This window comes from Bactrocera tryoni, chromosome 3 (assembly GCF_016617805.1).
Source record: "Bactrocera tryoni isolate S06 chromosome 3, CSIRO_BtryS06_freeze2, whole genome shotgun sequence".
NCBI lineage: Eukaryota > Metazoa > Arthropoda > Insecta > Diptera > Tephritidae > Bactrocera > Bactrocera tryoni.
In genome coordinates this window covers 17,303,226-17,323,673 of record NC_052501.1, presented here as the reverse complement: position 1 = coordinate 17,323,673, position 20,448 = coordinate 17,303,226, and the positions used below count along the sequence as shown (strand labels likewise).

The following is a 20,448-nucleotide window of genomic DNA, read 5'->3' as shown; positions in this document are numbered from 1 at the left end:
ATTGTAACTGTTATATAAAATTACATAAATTATTTAACTGCAAAACCACAACAAAAGCAAGCAGTTTAAGTTTAGTGTTTAGGCAAATATGTAATTTCGTAGAATTGTAAGCGCCAAGCTATGCCAAATCAATGTTGCAAAGTTAACATTTTCTTATTCTACATATTTTTAAGCTAATAACAAAAGCTGCAGCTAATGAGCAGTTGATATTTTAGCTATGTTTGTTAAGGTTTTCATTATTATTTTTTTACTTCCAATTCTATTATTCGTTTTCTATTCGCTAGAGTGCATTAAATTTCCTTTAACATTGGAATTAATATTTATATATATGTTTGTATATAATTACATTCACTAGTTTATGTATATATGTAAGCAATTATTAGTATATATGGAATTTGTATGGATTATTTCCCTAATTGTCATACTAGTTAATGCTACTTAAAAATAAATTGATATTTTTTTATCCTTCCAATGCAACTATCTTCTTAATTAAAATTAAAAAAGGAATAAATTAATAAAAATATAAAACAAGAAAAAAAACGTTAACTTGGGCTGCAGCGTGCTTTAATAACCTTCACAGCTTCTGAGCAGCTTCTCGGGAAGAAAAGAAAGTTTGCAGGAAAGCAAAATTTCAGATCGATATCTCAAAAACTGAGAGAATGTGCAGATATTTTGGTCTCACAACAGATTTACGTTTTTATATATACACAATTCCAAATATTTCTAATTTTAAATCATACGTACTTTTGTGGATTTCTTTAAATAAACGTTTTGGCAAAAAAAAACACTAAATGCATACAATTATAACAAAATGCGTTCACTAACTTGTATTAATTTGCTAATCTTCAAATCTCAAGATGCTAAACATACAGTTATATTTCAAATTTGATTATGCAATTCATTGATAAAGCATTGGCCTCTTTTTAAACTTTAGCGAACATTTATTGATATTTTTTCTCTACATTTTTTTTATTTTATTGAATATGGACTTAGCAGTAGTAACCGCAGTTTTAAACAACTACAATTAATTATTATTCTTTACAAATATTTTTTGTGTTTTATATATATTTTTGAAAATATTTCTCCTATAAATGATTTGTGTTAAATATAAAAAAAATTAAAAGCAACATAAATTGCAACAAAAAGAAGAGCTTGCAATAAATAATTATTTTTAATATGCTTTAATTTCTTAAAAATTCATGTTTTTAATATTAATTAGTTGTTGTTGGTTTATTTCCAGCCTTCAAAAGCTGTCGTATATTTATTTTCCGTGTTGGTGTATTTAAAATGTCACTACAAATAAAAAACAAGCTGCTTTCAAATATATTAAAAAATTTATTAATTGTTTAAAAGTTAAGTAAATGCTTCAAAACTGTAATGCAAATGTATTTAAAAATGCAAGCTTTTAATATTCATAAAAATTAAACGCATTGATTTAAAAAATTTAAATTTTAAAATTGTCATACTTTGTATATAGAAAATTAAACAAAAATAAATTGTGCCTACATATTATATATTCTTTTATTCAAATTTTGCAATTTTCCTAACACTACATTACGCTCGAACCAGTTGTATATATGTACGTAAGTATATACATATGTATATATTAAACACTTTTTTGTTTTAACGAATTGTTTTCTATATATTTACTACAAATTGTTTAACTACATATGTATATGTGTAAATAGCTCTATATTTGTTTGTATGTATGTATATAATTCTCTATTACTTTTATTTTAATTTTAAATATGCATGTTTGTTTTTGTTTTATTATAATTAATGTTAACTCCTACTGTGGTGTTCTATTTCATAAGCAAACGCACACACGCACACTAACTCACACATATTTACATGCAGAAACGCACGTCTATATGTATGCGCTGTGTGGTGTATGCTCGCATATGAAATGTTTTCAAAAATGCTTTTTATTTCGTTTGAAATAATTTCTAAAAACTCAATACAATATGCCTAGACTACAAACTACCTCTAAAATACGTATATAACTATATATATCTACATATTTTTTACTGAGTATATGCAAATCTATGTAAGCCTACTTATGTAACTATTTAAGTATTTACATTATTAAAAAAAATATTAAACACATTTTTATATATTTTTTTTAATTTCGAAAAAGCACATTTTGAATGCAAATAATTGTACATATGATGTATTTTTAATTATATGTTATAACCCTGTAATGTGGGTTTGAATCAGAAATATTTAAAGTCAAAATATTTTTTGTTTGTTTTTTAGTTATACACTTAAAGACTTAATCTTACCAGTTGGATAAACGGACGGCATTATAATCGAAATCCATAAATTCAATTGAAATTTAAACAATTTAGTTGAAGGGCACACATTATATAATAATTAGCGAGGCTTTGGGTTGTCTTGATTCAAAATGTAAATGGAAAAGAGGATTCTGAAGTAATAGATATGAGGTTTTTAACATCACAAGAATACATAAATTGATCTTGAGAATTCTATGAACCCAAAGTTGGTTTTAGGAAAATATATTTTTTTAATTTAAATGAAATCTAACACTTAATAAAAATTAGTAAAACATCGTGGCATATAAATGGAAGTACTTCAAATATTCAACAAAAAATTTGTTGTTTATCTATATAGCCATTATTCTGAAAACAATATTTTTTCACTTTGTAAGCTTTAATTTTAATTTACTTTATTTCATAAATACGTTACTTTAACTATTCATATGCACATATATAAATATGTACTATGTTAATATTTTATAACTATTTAAGTATGTATGTAATAATTTGTATACTTAATATGCAATTTGTTTTCTTTGAAAATTCCATTAAAGCTGCACCATTTACTGATATATTTTCCTTCACGATATTTTTATTTCTTTTGTATAAACCAATATCATAATATCATTTATTTACACTTGATATCGGTTGTATCAAATTACTTTTGCTTTGCTTTTTACAAAAAGCAATTACAAAAAAATATTTCTAAAAAAAGCAAAGAAAATTAGAACTGTGTGCACTAATAAATCGAAAAAACTTCTTATTTAAACAAAATCACTTATTTTTAATAAAATATGTAACAAATGTTGATAAATATTGATTTTTGCGAATAATTTCTATTTTTGTAAATTTAAGTACCATTGAAATTGTAAACATAAGGATAACAGGGTGCGCTATAATAAATGTTTTATAACTAAAGAATAAATAGAAATTAATAAAAATGGTAAAGTTGGTAGAATTTTAATAATAGAAAAAAAAATAATTATAAAAAATTAGCAAAAATAAATTTTTCTCTATGGTATTTGGTTACTATTATAAATTAATTGTACGATTACCTAAATTTAATCAAATAAAAATAATTAAAGTCATTAAATGTGACTAGAAATAAAATTGGCTATTTTTCGTATTTTAATGTAAAATATTTACATTAATTAAAACACTATAACTATGACAAAGCAATTATAACAATTTGAGTTTGCCCTGTAATTTTTAATAAATATTTATATTTTTAAATATATACACATTCTTACAGATGGCCATTCAAATATTTATTACTAAACTCGCTGACAGCTTGTTTAATAGTAAGCTACACAGTATTAAATATTTAAAAAGTATTACAAATTTTAATACAAAAATTAAAAAAGCGCATTGAAAGCTGGCTAGGACTCTTGTATTTGTGTTAAGCCTTTGAAGCACTTGGGCAACTAGATATACATATAATCAAAGTGTCAATTAAAAATTATTTTTAATTTATAATTTTGATATTTATTTTTATTTTATAATTTTGATTATTATTAATTATTATATTTTTTATTAACGTTAAACTTATTCAGTGGCGTTTTATATATGTACATGCATATATTTCGACAAAGTTTGTTGTATATCCTGTATTTCACTATTACAAACATTATTTCTCTAATAAATTTACTATTTTCCTAAAATATTACAATTTGTAGTTAAACTAAAATATGCTGTAATAAAATAAATTAAAGCTCACTATATGAATGCATTAAAATTTGTAGTTCTTCGCTTTTACAACTTGCTGCTTTTTTATACATTATACATATATGTATGTAATTGGTTGCATTTAACATCTTTAACATTTGTATTTCTTTGTTTCACATATACTGACATCACTATTTTTCTTTTGTTTGCTTACTTCATTTCCTTTTCCTTTTTCCGCATACTTTTGTTGTAATGCAATAAAATTAAAGCTATTCTATGTGTTGGACGGTGGTTTCTTTGTGTTGTTGTTGGTGTCGCTCCATTAGTGGCTGCCCTAAGGAACTACTAGCGGAAACGCTCCGCCGAAATCAGCTGCATAGTAAATTGAAAAAGCCTCTTCCCTTTTCGGAACGTGGTGCCATTAGCATAGGAACTTGATTCTTATGAGTGACTTTTATCTAAACGGTATAGAGGGAAGAATAGTGTAAAAATGTTGAACTGCTTACATTTTATTTATTTTAGTGAATTGCTTATTGTACATACCGTGCAAGGTACCTGCATCCATGGTTCACCATCGATTTGCATTGGAAATGTTTTCTTCGTCTTAATAATGACCTCACTACACTGCGCCAAACGTCGACCGGAGGCGCGTAAGCCGGTGCGCACTTGACCCATATGTAGACAATTTTCCAAACCAATTACTTCAATCAGACGATCGCCAAAATCTACAGGGAGATAGAACGAACAAAAATAAAGGAAAATTAAAAAAGTTTTGATTTTAAATGCTAAATATTAGAAAAAACGTTTTGAATCTACAATAAGCGTAAGTGTATTTACATAATTATACGATAAATATCAATTATGCATATTCTAGCATAATTCTAAATATATAAATAAATGAATGACTTAAAAGTTTTTTAATAATTTCTAATTAATAAAATGCCGGGTCACCCTGTTATTCTTTATTGCACTTTGCCAAGTTCCGTTTGACTAGTTTATTTTAAATCGTTGTCCGGCGTGGCGTGACTTTCGCGCGTGTGATCGAGTGAATTATTCAATTTCGTATAAATTGCTGACAATTTTGTTAAAAGAACTGTTAATTAGTGCATTTACTAAAAGAACGCCGAGTTGAAGTGAATCACTTGTACGATGTTCTTTTGTGAAAGTAAATAAATTTGCAAAAATAAAATATATGCAGTTATGTATATGCAAATGCATTCGTTGCTAAGTCCTCTGCGCAAACGAATATCTCGTAAGATGGCGCCGTTTATTGGAAGTAGTCGCACTCGGCACAATAACAAAAGTGAAAGTTTCGTCAGCTCGGTTTTGATATTCGGTAAAGTGTGTTTTTCGCGTACGTAGTAGAGTGAAAAGTTAAATTTCGTGTTAATTTTTGCAGTTTAGTGTAATAAAAGTGTTATTTGTGGTAATTATTTTATTGTAATGTAATAGCGAATAATATTATTTAAAAAATGTATAGTGTTTTTGTGTGCGAAAAGAAAATATGCATGCATGCAAAGTTTATAGCGCATCTTATAAAAAGCAACCCGAAAGGGAAAGAAAAGGCTGTGCGCAATGAGAAAAGAGGAAGTGTTCGTAAATTTCGCGAAATAAAGAAAAAAGTGTGAATAAGTTAAATATGTGTAAATCGTTTTTGTAAGAGTAAAAGGAAACGTGTGTTAAAGTTGCTATAGTGTGAAAATTTTATTTGCGTTTTTTGCAAAAGCCTGGAAAGCGAACGCTACATATGTACAATTATGTGGAAGCAGGAAGAAGTGCCGTTAGTTATTAATTTAAAGTAACAGCTTACAGGGTGAGTCTAATGTTTAAAATAATTTCATATGTGTATTTTTATGTAATTTCATATTTCATGTTAATTGGGTTTATTATTACAATGCATCTTTAATTTTAATTGTACATAATCGTAAAGGTTAGATAACTAGCTGTCTTAGGTATTGAGATGACTGAGCTTTTCATAATTTTTTCTGCATTGTTCATATGAAAAAAATTGATGCGTTTTATTTTTACTAATTTATAAAAAAAATCAATTTTATTATTTTTGTATATGTCAATAGTCTTTTTTCTTAAAAATAGCATATGAAAATTTTATTGAAAATATTTGTCGCCGTTGAGTTCAACCAGTTTGTGCAATCATTTTGTTTAATTTAAAATATTTTTAACAATCGTTGTTCATTGTATGGGCGATATCTTACGAATTTATAATATTTTGTAATTTTTGTTTGCGACCAGCGGGAAGGACGAAATTATTTTAACAGTTAGGACTTTGTTTTTAGTAAATTTAGAAATAGCGAATCACACACTAAAATCAAAATAACTTTTTCTTAATTCTATGTGTTTATTCAATACATTCCTATTTGTGGTATAAAAATATAGGCATAGCCTAACATTTTTTAAATATTTCATGCAGTAGTTTTATTTAAAAAAAAATTGTAAAAAGATCACCTTTTTTAGACGATCATACCCTAGGTGTTCCTATAATTCAATTTTGGTTTATTATTAACCACATAATTAAAAACTGCAATATGGAACAACTTTCTTAAATTTTATTCCCGTATTTATTCTTTTTAAATTCCACTCACCTTGCGTTGCAACTGATAAGTCCACAGATGTAAAGCTTGTGGCCGAAAGTTCTTTATCCGAAGATTTAAGTTTCTTCCCTTTACGGAATGGACCAGCGCTTTTGCGTATACGCTTCTGTGACAGATGTTCACCCCACAAATTCGAGCCGCCATGTGTGTAAGGAATGTTTAGCAGGGCGACGCCTTGTAGGTGTGGGCCATTGGCTAAATTTAGTGAAACACCGTCGCACTGTAAAGAAATGAAGAAAAAATTCGTTATATGTATAAGTTAAGGCTATTTAAACCGAAACAATAGTCCATTGTTGGCCACTACGAAAAATGTTATTTTCCACTAGAAATCATAGTGAACAGCAGAAAATATGTTTGTTTTGTTGTAATCCTTTTTGTGTTTTGTTTTGCATTTATTTTTTTATATAAATATGTATATTTTTCCGCAACGCTATTTAAAATTACTTTCCGTTTACGTTCTGCCTTCGTTCGTTTGTCACTGCTTGCTGGCAGTGTTTTCAAGCGGCTACCACAATTTGTAACATATTTATGCTAAAACGAGCGTGCTTTAAAAGCGCCACAAATGGCTAAGACCAACCAATATAATGGAGTCATAATTTTTGTAAAAAATTGCCATTCTGTTGTTTTGTTCCTTTATTTTTTGCTCTTCTTTTGATATTTTATTTTTCTTACGTTAAAACTTCCTTCCGTTCACATTGGGGTATATTTGTTTAGGCTTTATTGGTCAACGAAATTTCCTGACGGAAGTTGCTGAGGTTGCTTGTTTGCGACGTGCTGCCGTTCTGCATGTGTTAATACATATGTACATATGGGTGTATTTATTAAGATGATACACATTTATGTATATTAAAACCCCTTAAGACAGTTTTGTGCAAAAAGAAAGTAAAATGCTACTAACACATCATTACGCAAATTATGCCCTTCTTGGCACTTTACACATGCAGTCGCCTTTTCTTATTTGGATCCCACATAAAAGGACATTCAAGCCATGCATATGTGGGCGTTAGCTGCTAAATGGTTATATTAGAATACAAATGCACATTAAGCACAGTTATTTAATGGATGAATGGCTCTCTGCCGCCAACCTCTTACGGATACATACATAATATATGTTTGTGTTTATAAATGTTTTCAATGTAATTTTGTGGCATACGCATTTTTTATGTAAATTCTTATTGCTTCCTTCCGTTTGATTGTCAGGTGTGCTTCTGTGTCTATATGTATACTTATACCGTGAAGAAGCTTCTGCGCTGGCTATGATTAGTCTATATATGGTTGTATATCAAGATGTTTGAGTACAAAGGTGCTGCAACTAAGCGCTTGGAAATGCCCGCTTTATTTGATGTATGTTTTGGCTGTTAATTTTATTGCCCGTAAAGTGTTCACCGACAGCTGTTGCCAGTGGATCAACGTTTGGCAAGTAGTAGAGATTGAGCTGACATACATACGTGGAGAAGAATTTTGCAATTGAGCATTAAATTATACCGTTTTTATTTGATATCATTTTAATGCTCCATATACTCTGCATGTACTACCACTTTGGTCGGCACTTTAACTCAGGTTACGTAGCCATAGAAAACTATAAATACTATAATATAAATAAAAATATATGTATATACGTATGTTTCTACATTTTTTGCTTGGTATTTGCTTGAGTGTGTCTGGATTTTAGCAGCAGTTCAACGGCAGATGTACAGACATGTCTTAAGACGATCTTTAAACCTAGTGTTTGATGAGGGGGACTGTTGTATATGTATACGAATAGTGTCAAAGTTTATGAAATATGACTCGGTACAAGGATAGGTCAATTTTATATTCTTTATTCCTTTGACATTTGTTTTAAGTATCAGGATATAGTAAGAATATGTTTGACGGCTATTTGTTTGTGATCAAGTTCAGGTTTCCTTTCTCATGGTCAGATTGTAGTTCAGTACAGAGTCTGGTAGAGTGTTTTTATAATTATTTAGGTTAGAAATTGTACGTGATCTAACTAGGAGATCACCATATATTACGTTAAGGTGAATTTTTGTCTATCTAATAAAATTATTGGCAAGAAATCATGGTCGACAGATCGTCTTTTATGGTACAATGTGTGCACACAACTTTTCAACGGTGATCACTCTAAAACGTAAAAAAACGTATGTGTTGAAATCATCAATTCTGTCTTGAGTAAATAGAAAAAGCTTCCAGTACCTCTGGTAAGACCTTTGGGTGTTAAGGCTGCCTACTTACATATATAAATGCTGATCTTGCGTTAATCAAATGCTTTGTTGCTGTTGCCGGAAAGTAGTAAGTGCATGAATAAACCAAAAAAAAAAAAACGTTAACTATTTATAACGCCCTTCACAGGTGTACTTTTCATAACATAAAAGTAAAAACATTCTTCTTCTTGATCTTCTTGTATGGCAACCATATGCGATCTGAACAATTTGTTCGAAGATCGTAGCGCTGCCTTTGATAATAATCTATGTCAAATTTCGAGACAGCAACTTATCAAATAAAAAAATGTTTTCTTATAAGAACATGATTTTCAACGATCAGTTTGAATGGCATCTATATACCTTAGTGATTCGATCTGAAAAACTTCTTCGAAATTTGTTGTGTTGTTCTCAAGAATAATCTATCTCAAATATCCTGATAGTAACTTACCAAAGAAAAGAGTTTTTTTTTCAAGAACATGATTTTCAGCGATCAGTTTGTATGGCAGCTATATGCTATAGTTGTTCGATCTGAATAATTTCATCGATTGTTGTTGGGTTGTGTTAGAGAATAATCTATAGCAAATTTTGAATATATCTAATCAAATAAAAAAGATTGCCATATAAGAACTAGATTTTGACTCATCAGCTATCAGCATCTAGCTATACTGATCCAATATATGTGTAAAATTTTCGATTTATAACTCAAAAACTGAGGGATTAGGATGCGTATATACAGACAGACTGCCATAGAGGCCTGACTTACTATGACTATTTTAAGCGGCTCAACTCGTCACATTGGTCATTTATGTATTATATATATATATACTTCATAGTATCTCCAATGTTTGCTTCAGGGTGTTGCAAATTCCGTGGCAAACTTAATATATTCTATTCAGGGCATAAAAAGTGGTTTTAGTGTTTGATCTCTCAAAATCACTATATTTTTAAATTTGATATCGGTGTTTCTTGAAAATTCTACAGTGGCCATACGCCTTAAACTCAATGTGACTTATAGTTTTATTTTTGCTGAATTCATCAAACTAAGTTTAAGAAGTAAAATTGACCAAAAAGTTATTCACAAATTATTTATTAGTCGTAATACGAATTAATCAGCAATATGATACTCGCGATTTAAACTTTATAATATATTTAATGTGAAACGCACAACTTCGTCGTATAGAAATATGTACTTGTATTATACTAATTTACATTTATAGCACCGAAAGCAATTTTTCAATATATATATACATATATGATATATTTATCCAATTTTTCCACGACGTTAATTTAAAGAAAACCCCATTCACTCGAAACGCCTCTAAATATTGGCACTAATGAGGCGTAAGCAATGACGCTCGGTGATAAGCTCGTGTCACTACAGACTGCAAATTACCAAACTGCAAGGACACATAATTTACGGTTGAGCAAATTTTCAGCGTGTTCAATCGACATCAGCGCCAAGCTATGTGAGCACACATAAGCGAAAAGAACACACATATCAATGCTGAACTTTATGCGAAAATCTAAAACGAATGAGAAGTAGAGACGGCAAGCGAAAATGTCGAATTTCCGGCATATTTTCCGCAGCGATTTGCCACTATCGCAGCGGTAGCGGCAGCGATTAAAGTGCCGAACGTTAATGATGGATTTTTCGCGTTTTACCGGCGTTTGCACGAAACACTCACTCAGCGGGTAAAATATGCGACAACATGAAATGACATTGCGGCTGGATTGATAGCTTGATGAAAGTAGATTGCATAAGAATGAAAACCAAAAGGGGATCTTTAGTGTATCTACAAGACCAAGAGCTGGATTTTTGAAACAGACATAACTGTATATGTTGTTATGTAGTTGTGTGTCTCTCTGAGTGCCACTCAAGGCAACTATTTACGGCTTACCCCGTTTTTACACGTATCCAGCTTGTGGGTTCTTGTGAAATGTGTCAGTACCGTTCTTGTTTTGCTTTACTTTCGTTCTGATATTTTCTGAAATTTTCAGGGTGATACTGGAAAAGTTTCGCCTGAAAGCTGGTAGCACTTCACACTCACTTGGCAGGTGCTTAACACTTACTTAGCTGACGCATATATGGAACAAATATAAATATACATATATACATATACTACCTTCTTATACACAAACTTTCAAGTGTAACGGTACTTTTTGCTCGTGTTACCTTTTCGTGTGGCTTTTGCAGCCAGTTAATTCATAATTTTATTTCATCTACACACACACATACAGTTTTTTCGCAGTGCGGATTTTCACCTGTCTTCTCCATGCCACTTACCACAATTTCGATATTCTCGTGCAGATTCTTGCATGACGCCGCAAATGTTTCTGAAGTAGCATATTCAAAGTACCATAGCTTGTTTTTCATGCGACTGTTGAATTTGTGCGGATTCTTCTCGCGCTCCAAGTGGAATTTAACGCAGATTGCAGCATCCTGCAAATGAATTAATTAAAAAATGTTTAAATTAAATATGATATCCACTTAATGCAACCACTTATCATTGACATTTTTCTTCAGCATGACGCTGCTTCTACATAATTACAGAAAATAGCAGTAATTGTGTTATTTTTATGCCCGTGATATATTTTGTTTGCCCATGAACTATATTATATAAGTATACAGTCAGCGTGACGAGCTAGTCACACAGTTTTTGAGATATGGATCTAAAATTCGGCACACACTCTTTTATCCCAAGGTGTTGCTCATTTGTCGGAATCATCAATATCGGATCATTATAGTACTTAGCTGCCACACAGACTGATCAGTCAATATCAAGTCTTTGTATAACAAACTTTTTATTTGAAAAGATATCTTTACAAAATTTGGCATAGTTTATTGTCGAAATATATCATTTACATCGAAACATTATAGCTATAGGTGCCACATAAAGGGTGGTCCAGTTCCAGTTCAGTTTTAAATAAAAAACACAGAAGCCTCAAATTTAATGGGGAATGTTTATTATCGTTCGAAAGAGCATTCTTTGGAATTTATTTTTTGAATATTATCTCTTTCAAATGTTGGCCGTGGCTACGTCTGAGGGGGTTCTTCCGTTAAGTATAATTTTCGATGACTCGTTCGAGCATTTTGACTGAAAACTGGCGAATGATACGCGTGATGTTTTGCTAAAAGGCCTGAATGAAATTATCGCCTTACCGAAGTATTCCCCCAATTAATCCATTGATTGATGCGATGTGTGGTAAAGGGCGCTGTCTTCTTGAAACCAAAACAATAGTCGGTTATTATGGCGCGATAACGGTCGCTATTGACGGTTACGTTCCCACCGGCATTATTTTTGAAGAAATATGGCCCGATTATTCCATCGTCCCACAAACGACACAAAAATTTTGATCTTTCTGGTTGAAATGGCTGCTCTTGAATCTCTTCAGATTGATATTCGTCCCAAATGCGGCAATTTCGCTTGTTTACATACCCATTAAGGCAGAAGTGGGTTTCATCGTTGAACAAAATTTGTCTCAAAAACGTCGGATCTTTTTGGAACTTATCAAGAGCGGCTTTAGTTCTTGCGCAAGCCGTATTTTGTACGCTTTCAATTTAAGCGTCAAGTCGTTCCAAACATCAGTTCGAGTTGCTTTACATTGTCAACTACGGCTACTATATTTTATTCACTGCGTGCTGGACGTGGTCTATTCGGTCGAATATTTTCCAATTAAGAATGCTGGGTCCCAAGATGGGTGATGGTGTTGCGAATAGTATGCTCAGAAGACCGATTATGTTGATCATAAGTTGAACGAAGCGCGCGAAACACATTTTTCACCCAATGTCAATTTTTGTGATAAAGTTGAACAATTTTTAAACGTTGTTCAAGCGTAAGTCTTTCCTCGATGAAATGCGAAACAATACTAAACAAAAATAACATGTAAGCTTGACACTACTCATGCATGAACTGTCAAAAAAGGCTATTAAAAACTTGAATCACCCGTTATAACTAGCTATATTTATAAATAGTTTAACATGCATTTCAAGGCCTAGCTATTCAACATGTTTCAGAGATTACATGAACATCTGAAACACAACAAAATAACGTTAAGCATCACACCTAGTGTGAAAGTAAAAATATACGATTTTTCTTTTTTCATATTCCGAGTGGTATCCCCATTTTAAAAATAATATACTCAAATTTTAAATCAATATCTAAATAAGTTTTTGATTTACAGCTTTCTAAAAAGTAAACGCTAAGTTCAGTCCGCTTAGTCGGTTTGTCTTTAAACGTTTTTTTTTAAACGCTAAGTTCAGTCCGCTTAGTCAGTTTGTCTTTAAACGTGTTTTTTTTCGATATAACATTTTTTTAATTTGCTACAGTGAATATAGGAGACCTAAAACAACAATTGGGTAAATGCAACTTTTTTTAAAAGCACTGACATTTTGTCAATTTTTGATGTTTTTGCCGACAATATCATATGAAAAATATTTTTTTTAGTTTTCATAAAGCTGCGAAGGGCTGAACATTTTATTTGGTGTCGTCGGAGAACGTGTGTAGATTGAAAAGTATTTAATTTTTTCTTCGAAACTGTGTGTTCTTAAAATATCTTAAAATATAAATATGCTCTTAAAATTGTAAAGCAGTCCTTGTAGTTATTTTTATTTTTAATTCCTATAAATCGCTTTTATTCAGGCTGTCAGACGTGGTGTGCCCCTTTACCTTAAATTCTGTTCCTTTTTGTAACTTTTCCACTTCACTGAGTGAATTTTACCACCTCACATTTAAGACAAAACATAACGTAACATGGCATAACATTGCATTGTTGAATCACAAACAGAGATTCTCGTTAAAACTTATCACTTGTAAAAGTGTAATTTTGCGGTTTACAACTGACACCGAGTTTCAGCAAAAATTTGCATAAGCATTTTATAAACTACGAGTTTCTCTCTCTCGTCTTTTATCGCTGCTATTTTACCATTTGGACATATGAAAACCCGAAATGGGAAAAATTAAATGTTTTCACAAACTTTGTTGTAATCACAATTTGGAAATCATAAAGCAGACGCACATCACAGGATGCAGGCACAAAAATGGGTAAGTTTGCAAACAAAGCAATAATTTCCACTTTGCAATGCGCACAAGTTTCGTACACAAGTGGCGGAAAAATTGCTGAGTAGCAGCATGAAACAATGCCAGAATCTCACAGTTCAGTTGTAAGTGCCTAAGGAGTCTAAGGAGCGCATGCATGTATGCATGCGTGTATTTGTTTGCGTGCAGCTACATAAATGATGATAAAATGAATGCATCGTACCCTTGGGCCAATTCACGCAACGAGCAAAGTGTGCCGTTAACTTTTCAACTTTTACCGATTAGCAAAAAAAATGGTTCATAGCAAATTTTAATGCATTTGCGTGCCCAGCTGGAAGTAGTCAGTTAGGCAAAATTTGTGTTGGAAAAAAGTTGGATGGAGTTATGTTGCAATTGCTCATTCTAAAACTTACGAGGAACGGTGTTTATAATAAAGTTGGTAGTATCTAAGACTCTACGGTTTATCATAAGTACATGGGATGTTGGATGAATTGTCAGAAGTCAGAATTTAAGGTGCACACCAAATGTAACAACTAAGAAAAACAATTTTTAGAAATTAAAGTAAACTACTGACAGTTTTAACATTTTAACGATATATTTATGCATATTTTAAGAAAATACAGTAAAATCTTTTAGGAAAAAATTAAATATTATTCGAATTATAAGCGATCTATGACGGCGCTAAAAAAGGTTTTCCACTGCCGCAATGGTTTCGGTCTGTTCCGCTAGAGGATATCGTTTGTAAAATGAAAGTGTTGGCGTTTTAAACAAAAGGAAAATTCTACCCAAAATTTTGGCAATTTTTGGATTGGCAAAAATTAGATTTTGGTCAGGTCAACAAACTGGTGGGTCATGGTATGGAGAGTTTATACATTGTGACAAAAAAGCACTCGCAAATTGTAATTAAATTCCCCGGGTAATTGATATTTAAAAAAAAAATATTTTTCTAAGTTGGTAGGACTGTCCTTAATTACTATGCCTAATATAAGCGCGATCTGTCAACCAGTTTGTTTACAGCAAATGCTTAAGTGCTTAATGTATGGTGCTTGGAAATCGTCAGGAAATGGCAAGAGTGCTCGATATCTCTGGTGTGTCCGTTCGAATGATTTTAGAGGATATTTTGGGTATGAAACGCATTCTTACTCGACTCGTCCCGATATAGCTGAATTTTTTCCAAAAAGAATACCGTAATCAGGTTTCTTTGGACATACTCGATTGTGCGAATTCTGACCCCACATTCATGGAAAGCATTATAACTGAGGAAGAGACATGGGTTTTTGAGTTTTGATGCAAACAAATCAAGATGATGCTCACTTATTTTTTTGATATTCGTGTTTGGTGCATCATTAATTTGTTCCGGAGAGACAAACGGTCAATAAGGAGTTCTATTTGGCCGTAATGAGCCGTTTACGGGGGAACATCCGTCGAATACGGTCAGAATTGTGGAAGAACAATTCATGGATTTTACACGATGATAATACACTATCGCATTAAGCCAATATTGTGACTGAAAGCCAGAAATGCAATGAATACCATCAATCAACCACCGTTTTCACCAAATTTGATTCCATGTGATTTTTTCTTGTTCCTCAAACTGAAATTTCCGCTCCGTAGAAAAAAAAGTGCTTGTGAAAAGTGTTTCGAGGACTGGAAAATTCGTTGGTACATATACTAAAAGTGTTTTAGATCTGGTGGGGATTACTTTGAAGGTGACAAAATAATTATTGAAGAATAATTAAATAGTTTGCGATTTATTAACAATTTCTGGGTACTTTTTTGTCGCACATTGGACCCAACAACAGTTCTATGTCTATTATTTGGGAATAGAATTGTCAACTAATCATTGTATTTTATATTTGCTGCATTCTTTTGGGAAGTTTTAAGAAATACATAAAAAAATGGATTCAACGATAACACCATTTTACTTTAGCTTAAATGTAGAGTAGATAAGATGGCCAATATCGTAATAATAGCTAGGAAATAAGTTGTCTAATTCTAATTTTTCTTTTCCCATAGAATTAAATTGTGCTTTAAAATTGAGGAAATATTATAGATAAGTTTCTTCGAACTTAAGAAAGTTTATGTTCGGAATGAAGTCTTCAAATCATATGCAGTGGTCTCAATAAATAATCTAAATGGTCAACCAACGAAAACGGCATGATGTTACAATGAAATAAAACACTCCAGAATGGGTTCCGTTTTTTTCGTTTTATGCCGTTTATGATTTCAACAAAATGTCGGCCAAGTGACCACCATGATTCCGTTTGCATATCCCCACCAGTGTACGCCAATTTTTTATAACCCGGTGCAGCATTTCAGCTGGAATTTCGGCTATAGTGCGCTGAATGCTGTCTTCTTGCTTCTCGAACATTGCTTGTTGATTGGCCTAAACCTTTGACTTAACATACCGTCAGAGAAAACAATCTAGAGGCGTTAAATCACGTAATCTTTGCGGCCATTTGACTGGGCCATTTCTCAAAATTAACGAGTCGCCAAACTTTGTACGCAATGTGTCCATGTCTAGACGTCTAGCATAAAGCGGCATACCTTCTTCTTGGAAATAGAGATTGTTCGTGTTGATTTCATTGAAATTCTACAATGAAGTTCGGCCAACGTTATGTTATATCGTTTGCTATTGACGTTAACGGTCTCATTTCGAAAAAATAAGCTCCGATGCTGCCGTCATATCAATATCCGCACCAAATGGTAAATTTTTGGGGATGCATTTGCGTTTCCTGAACAACACGAAGATTTGACTCACTCCAAAGGCGACAATTTTGTTTGTTGATTCAGCCATTAAACCAGATATCTGAGAAGATAATTTTTCGAAGAACGTGAATTTGTGAGTTTTTCAGAGAACGCGAATTAGCGTAATAATCTTGGCCAATTTCCAAGCCTTGTATCATAGTGAAACGAGACATGATACAATGGCAAATATATTATTATTTGAAGTTTATCCATTGACAGATTAAGTAATGTTATGTTAGCTTGGGGTAGGTAAGGTAACTGTAGTAACTGTTCTTAGGTGTAATTTATGAAAATTTTAGTTCTCCGTTATTTTTGGATGAGCTGAAAGCTAAGTAATACAAGCATGTCTTTAGTTGCTTCAATTTCACATCGTTATGTTTAAATATTCCTAATTAGAATTGTGGTATACTAAAATTTCACAGCATCGTTCCCCATACAACTATACAGTCGAAAGTTTTAATTAAGCTAACTGTCATTCCATTGGTGATACGGTTTAATCATAGAATTTTCATTTTGTTGACCTTGAAATCTTATCCCAATGTTTGCTAAAAAACGGAAGTTAGAAGAATGCTATTTGACTAGAAACACCAGAGTGCTCATGAAGAAAGTTTCAAAATATGTTATTTGAAGTTTATCCATTGACATATTTAGTAAAGTGAGGTTAGCAATGTTAAGAAGCAGGCTCATGAAGTAAACATTTTGTATTTATTTTAATAGCATGAGAGTTTGGGAAATGCGAACTCTTCTAATGTTTATGAAAAGTGTAGGTAGGTGTCAGGTCTCAGTTAAACCTTTCGTTTGCTTCGAATACTTAGTGAAGAGTTACAACCAAAAATTGGTCCTTCCTTTTTCTTTTTAAAAAGTTTTTTAAAGAGCTTTAACAGCTTCTTGAGAGCTGATTTCGACAGCTATTACTGAGGCTAGCTAGAGGCATTTTGAGAATAATTCTAAATTGACTTTAGACTAGACCGTTCTGAGAAAACAAATTTCCTTATTATTGAAATTATCATCCATAAAATAAGTTTTCCCATATCTATACAAATATCTGTTATGTAGCGCTAAATATTATCACATCCACAATTTCCTACTGGGTATATACACATTCACTCATGTGCACGAGTATAAGATTCACACTGCAGTAAGGTAGCTACATATTTTATGTGCACAAAGAAGGACTGCCGCATGAAATATGACAGTCTGAGGACTAAAGAACATAAGTTGACTCTTAACGAATAGGTGTAACACGCTTGAAGGACAAAAGCAAAGAAGGCAAATAAATAAAATGTTGTAAATATAAAATTTAATATATGCTCGGAAGATTTACGAGATATACAAAGAATTAAAGCAGTGATACAATGGGGCATGCGTTGCACAAAAGAAATGCGAAAATCGCTAAAAGCGACAGGGTGTAAAAGGGAGCAAGCGAATATTCACTTGGCGGAGAATGGAAGGTTTCAGCTTGACGCGTAAACTTACATGTTTGCACTTGGTTATGTGTGTATGTGCGAGCATTGACAAAATACCTTTTTATTATGCATGCGGTTGAATTGAGAAATCACTGAATAACGGTTTAACCGAGACGCATCAATAAGGCAGGCACACATAAGTAGCTTACTTATATCTTTTCATATAAATTGCATACGTACGCACACATACGCACTCGTAAATAAATCACGCCTGCCATTTTATAAAGTACTAATGAAGCCATCGATTTTGTGGCCTCACATGGCGGATTGGCGGTCTGCATTTTTCCGTCGATTGTGCCGATTGTGGTAAACTTTTCACCGCCAATCAATCGGTCATGTTGTAATACAACAAAAAACACATATGTGCGCATATACATATATATTTATCGTAGTCAAATTGTTGTAGTATTTGAGTGTTGTTGTGATAGTGAAACTAGATCACCAAGCAATGATTGCCTTTCGACCGCTATAAAATTGTTTTCCTCTCAATGTGTGTGTGTGTGTGCATACCCATCAAAAGCTTTACAGTTTACCGCTAGTCGATGTGTGACAACAGCACTTTGACGCAAAGCAGATGTTTTCATAATCTGGTAGTGAAATTTTATGTAAAGACTGTATATAAATGTGTATGTATATACATATGTACATATGTGTGTCTGTTTCGCAAATATGTATGTACTATATATAGTAGGTATTGAAACAAAAATCGGATAAAAGCAAATAGCGGTTTTGTGATGGGATTCGTTTGCGCATTTTCTGTGCTCTTGTGAGTGGTTTGCCGTAAGGGATTTACAGTTGAGTTGCTGTAGTGCAATGATGTAAGTGTGCTTGCAAAACTTTAAGCTATGACGCATTATTGAACTTTTATTAATATGACAACTATTTGTACCAAAAAGAAAAGGAGAACGAGTGATGTATTTGCTTGGAATATCATGGTATTAATCATAAACTAAGCTGGAAAATAACATTTTTTCACTCAAAATTGTTTCAGAAATGTAAGCTCGTTATTGATTTCGTGCTATTTTTATTCAATTTATAAGGCTTAATATAACAATAATATTTTTACAACTTTAGAAAATAATTTTTAACTATTTGTTTATTTTTAAAATTCATAAGTTAGGTTATACCGATCAATTATTTTTGCATGATCGTGAGAAAATTATATTATTTATTGTGTATATAGAATATAGTTCTTGCATGTATTTTTTTTTCAAAATTTCAACGATTATTTAATAGAAACATGTAGAAAAGTGTTATTTGTTTCATTGCCCATATGGTGGCGCATTCCATTCAATTTTAAAAATTTTGCATATTTTTGAGGTTCCGCACCTTTTCTATTGATCAATTCTGTTCTCTTCTGTTTGAGTGATTCACTTAATTTGTCTAGCTGATCACAATACATTTCACAATTCGTTCGGCAAAAGCTCAAAATAAACGAAGACAATATCGTCATTACCGTTTTTTTTTGTGACTAACGGCTTTCGAAGTGGTTGGCGATGGTTCAAAGCTTTTAAACCATGATCTCTTGCGCTTTACATTCTTGTAAATAACCCACTTTTCATCGCCTTCTACGCTTCAACAGTCGTTGCGGCGAAGCAAATTTCGTTCCATAAGGATATATGGAACCGTTTCGCCAAGCTTTGAAATTAATCCTAGACGTTTCATGTGTTTGTGAACGGTCGCGTTAGACAAATTTATTCAGCAATACCTCGAGGTTAACAGACAATTTGTGTTAACCAACGACTTTAATTTATTCACATCGGCTTCAAGAGTCATTCCAGGACGGAGTGCATCCTCAGACTCAAAATTGTCGGAACGAAAAATCGCAAAAGACCATAAATCTTCCGCAAAACCTTTTTCTTGAAAATTCGTAACGCCCTTATCAGATGTTATCATCGTCACGTAAGTCATTTGTAGAATTTGGCCTTTGTTGGTCAGCCAATGATATACATATATCTTATAGAAGATGGTACCTTCTCTATTTAGTTCTGCAGCTCGAATTATATTATCCAGCAGCAGATTGAAGAAGTCTCTCTATAGGGAGTCGCCTTGTCTGAAATCTTGTTTGGTATCGAACGGCTCGGAGCTGACAGAGCTTTTAGTATTGATCAACGTCAGTTTACACAGCCGTATTAGTTTTGCGGCTATACCAAATTCAGATATAGCCAGATCATGGGCTTTTTCCAAGATTTGTCACCGTAAATATCTGGTCAGTTGTTGATTTTTCCGGCCTGAAGCTAACTGTAAGACCCAATCAGTTTTTTAACGGTGGGCTGTAATCTTTCACACAATATGCTCGATAGAACCCTTTATGCGTTGAGGAGGCTTATCCTACGATTGTGGGATCTCGCTTTTTGTGGATTGAACAGATCACACTTACATTCCAAACTAACTAAGTTTAAGGAATTTTTTAACAAACAAGCTTTGCTATATCAGATGTTAAGAGT

General features: G+C 32.2%; 1 protein-coding gene across 2 annotated transcripts in view; it reads right to left on the bottom strand.

Moving 5' to 3' along the window:
* Positions 1-3,807: 3,807 nt before the first annotated feature.
* LOC120771554 (diacylglycerol kinase 1) overlaps positions 3,808-20,448 on the bottom strand; it is a 195,647-nt gene continuing 179,006 nt past the window's right edge. For both annotated transcript variants that reach the window (XM_040099615.1, XM_040099616.1), the window contains exons 18-21: positions 11,036-11,191; positions 6,542-6,770; positions 4,485-4,666; positions 3,808-4,399 (exon numbers count right to left, since the gene is read on the bottom strand). In XM_040099615.1, the coding sequence (XP_039955549.1) occupies positions 4,310-4,399; positions 4,485-4,666; positions 6,542-6,770; positions 11,036-11,191 (657 nt within the window). In that variant the 3' untranslated portion in view covers positions 3,808-4,309. The remainder of the gene's footprint in view (positions 4,400-4,484; positions 4,667-6,541; positions 6,771-11,035; positions 11,192-20,448) is intronic.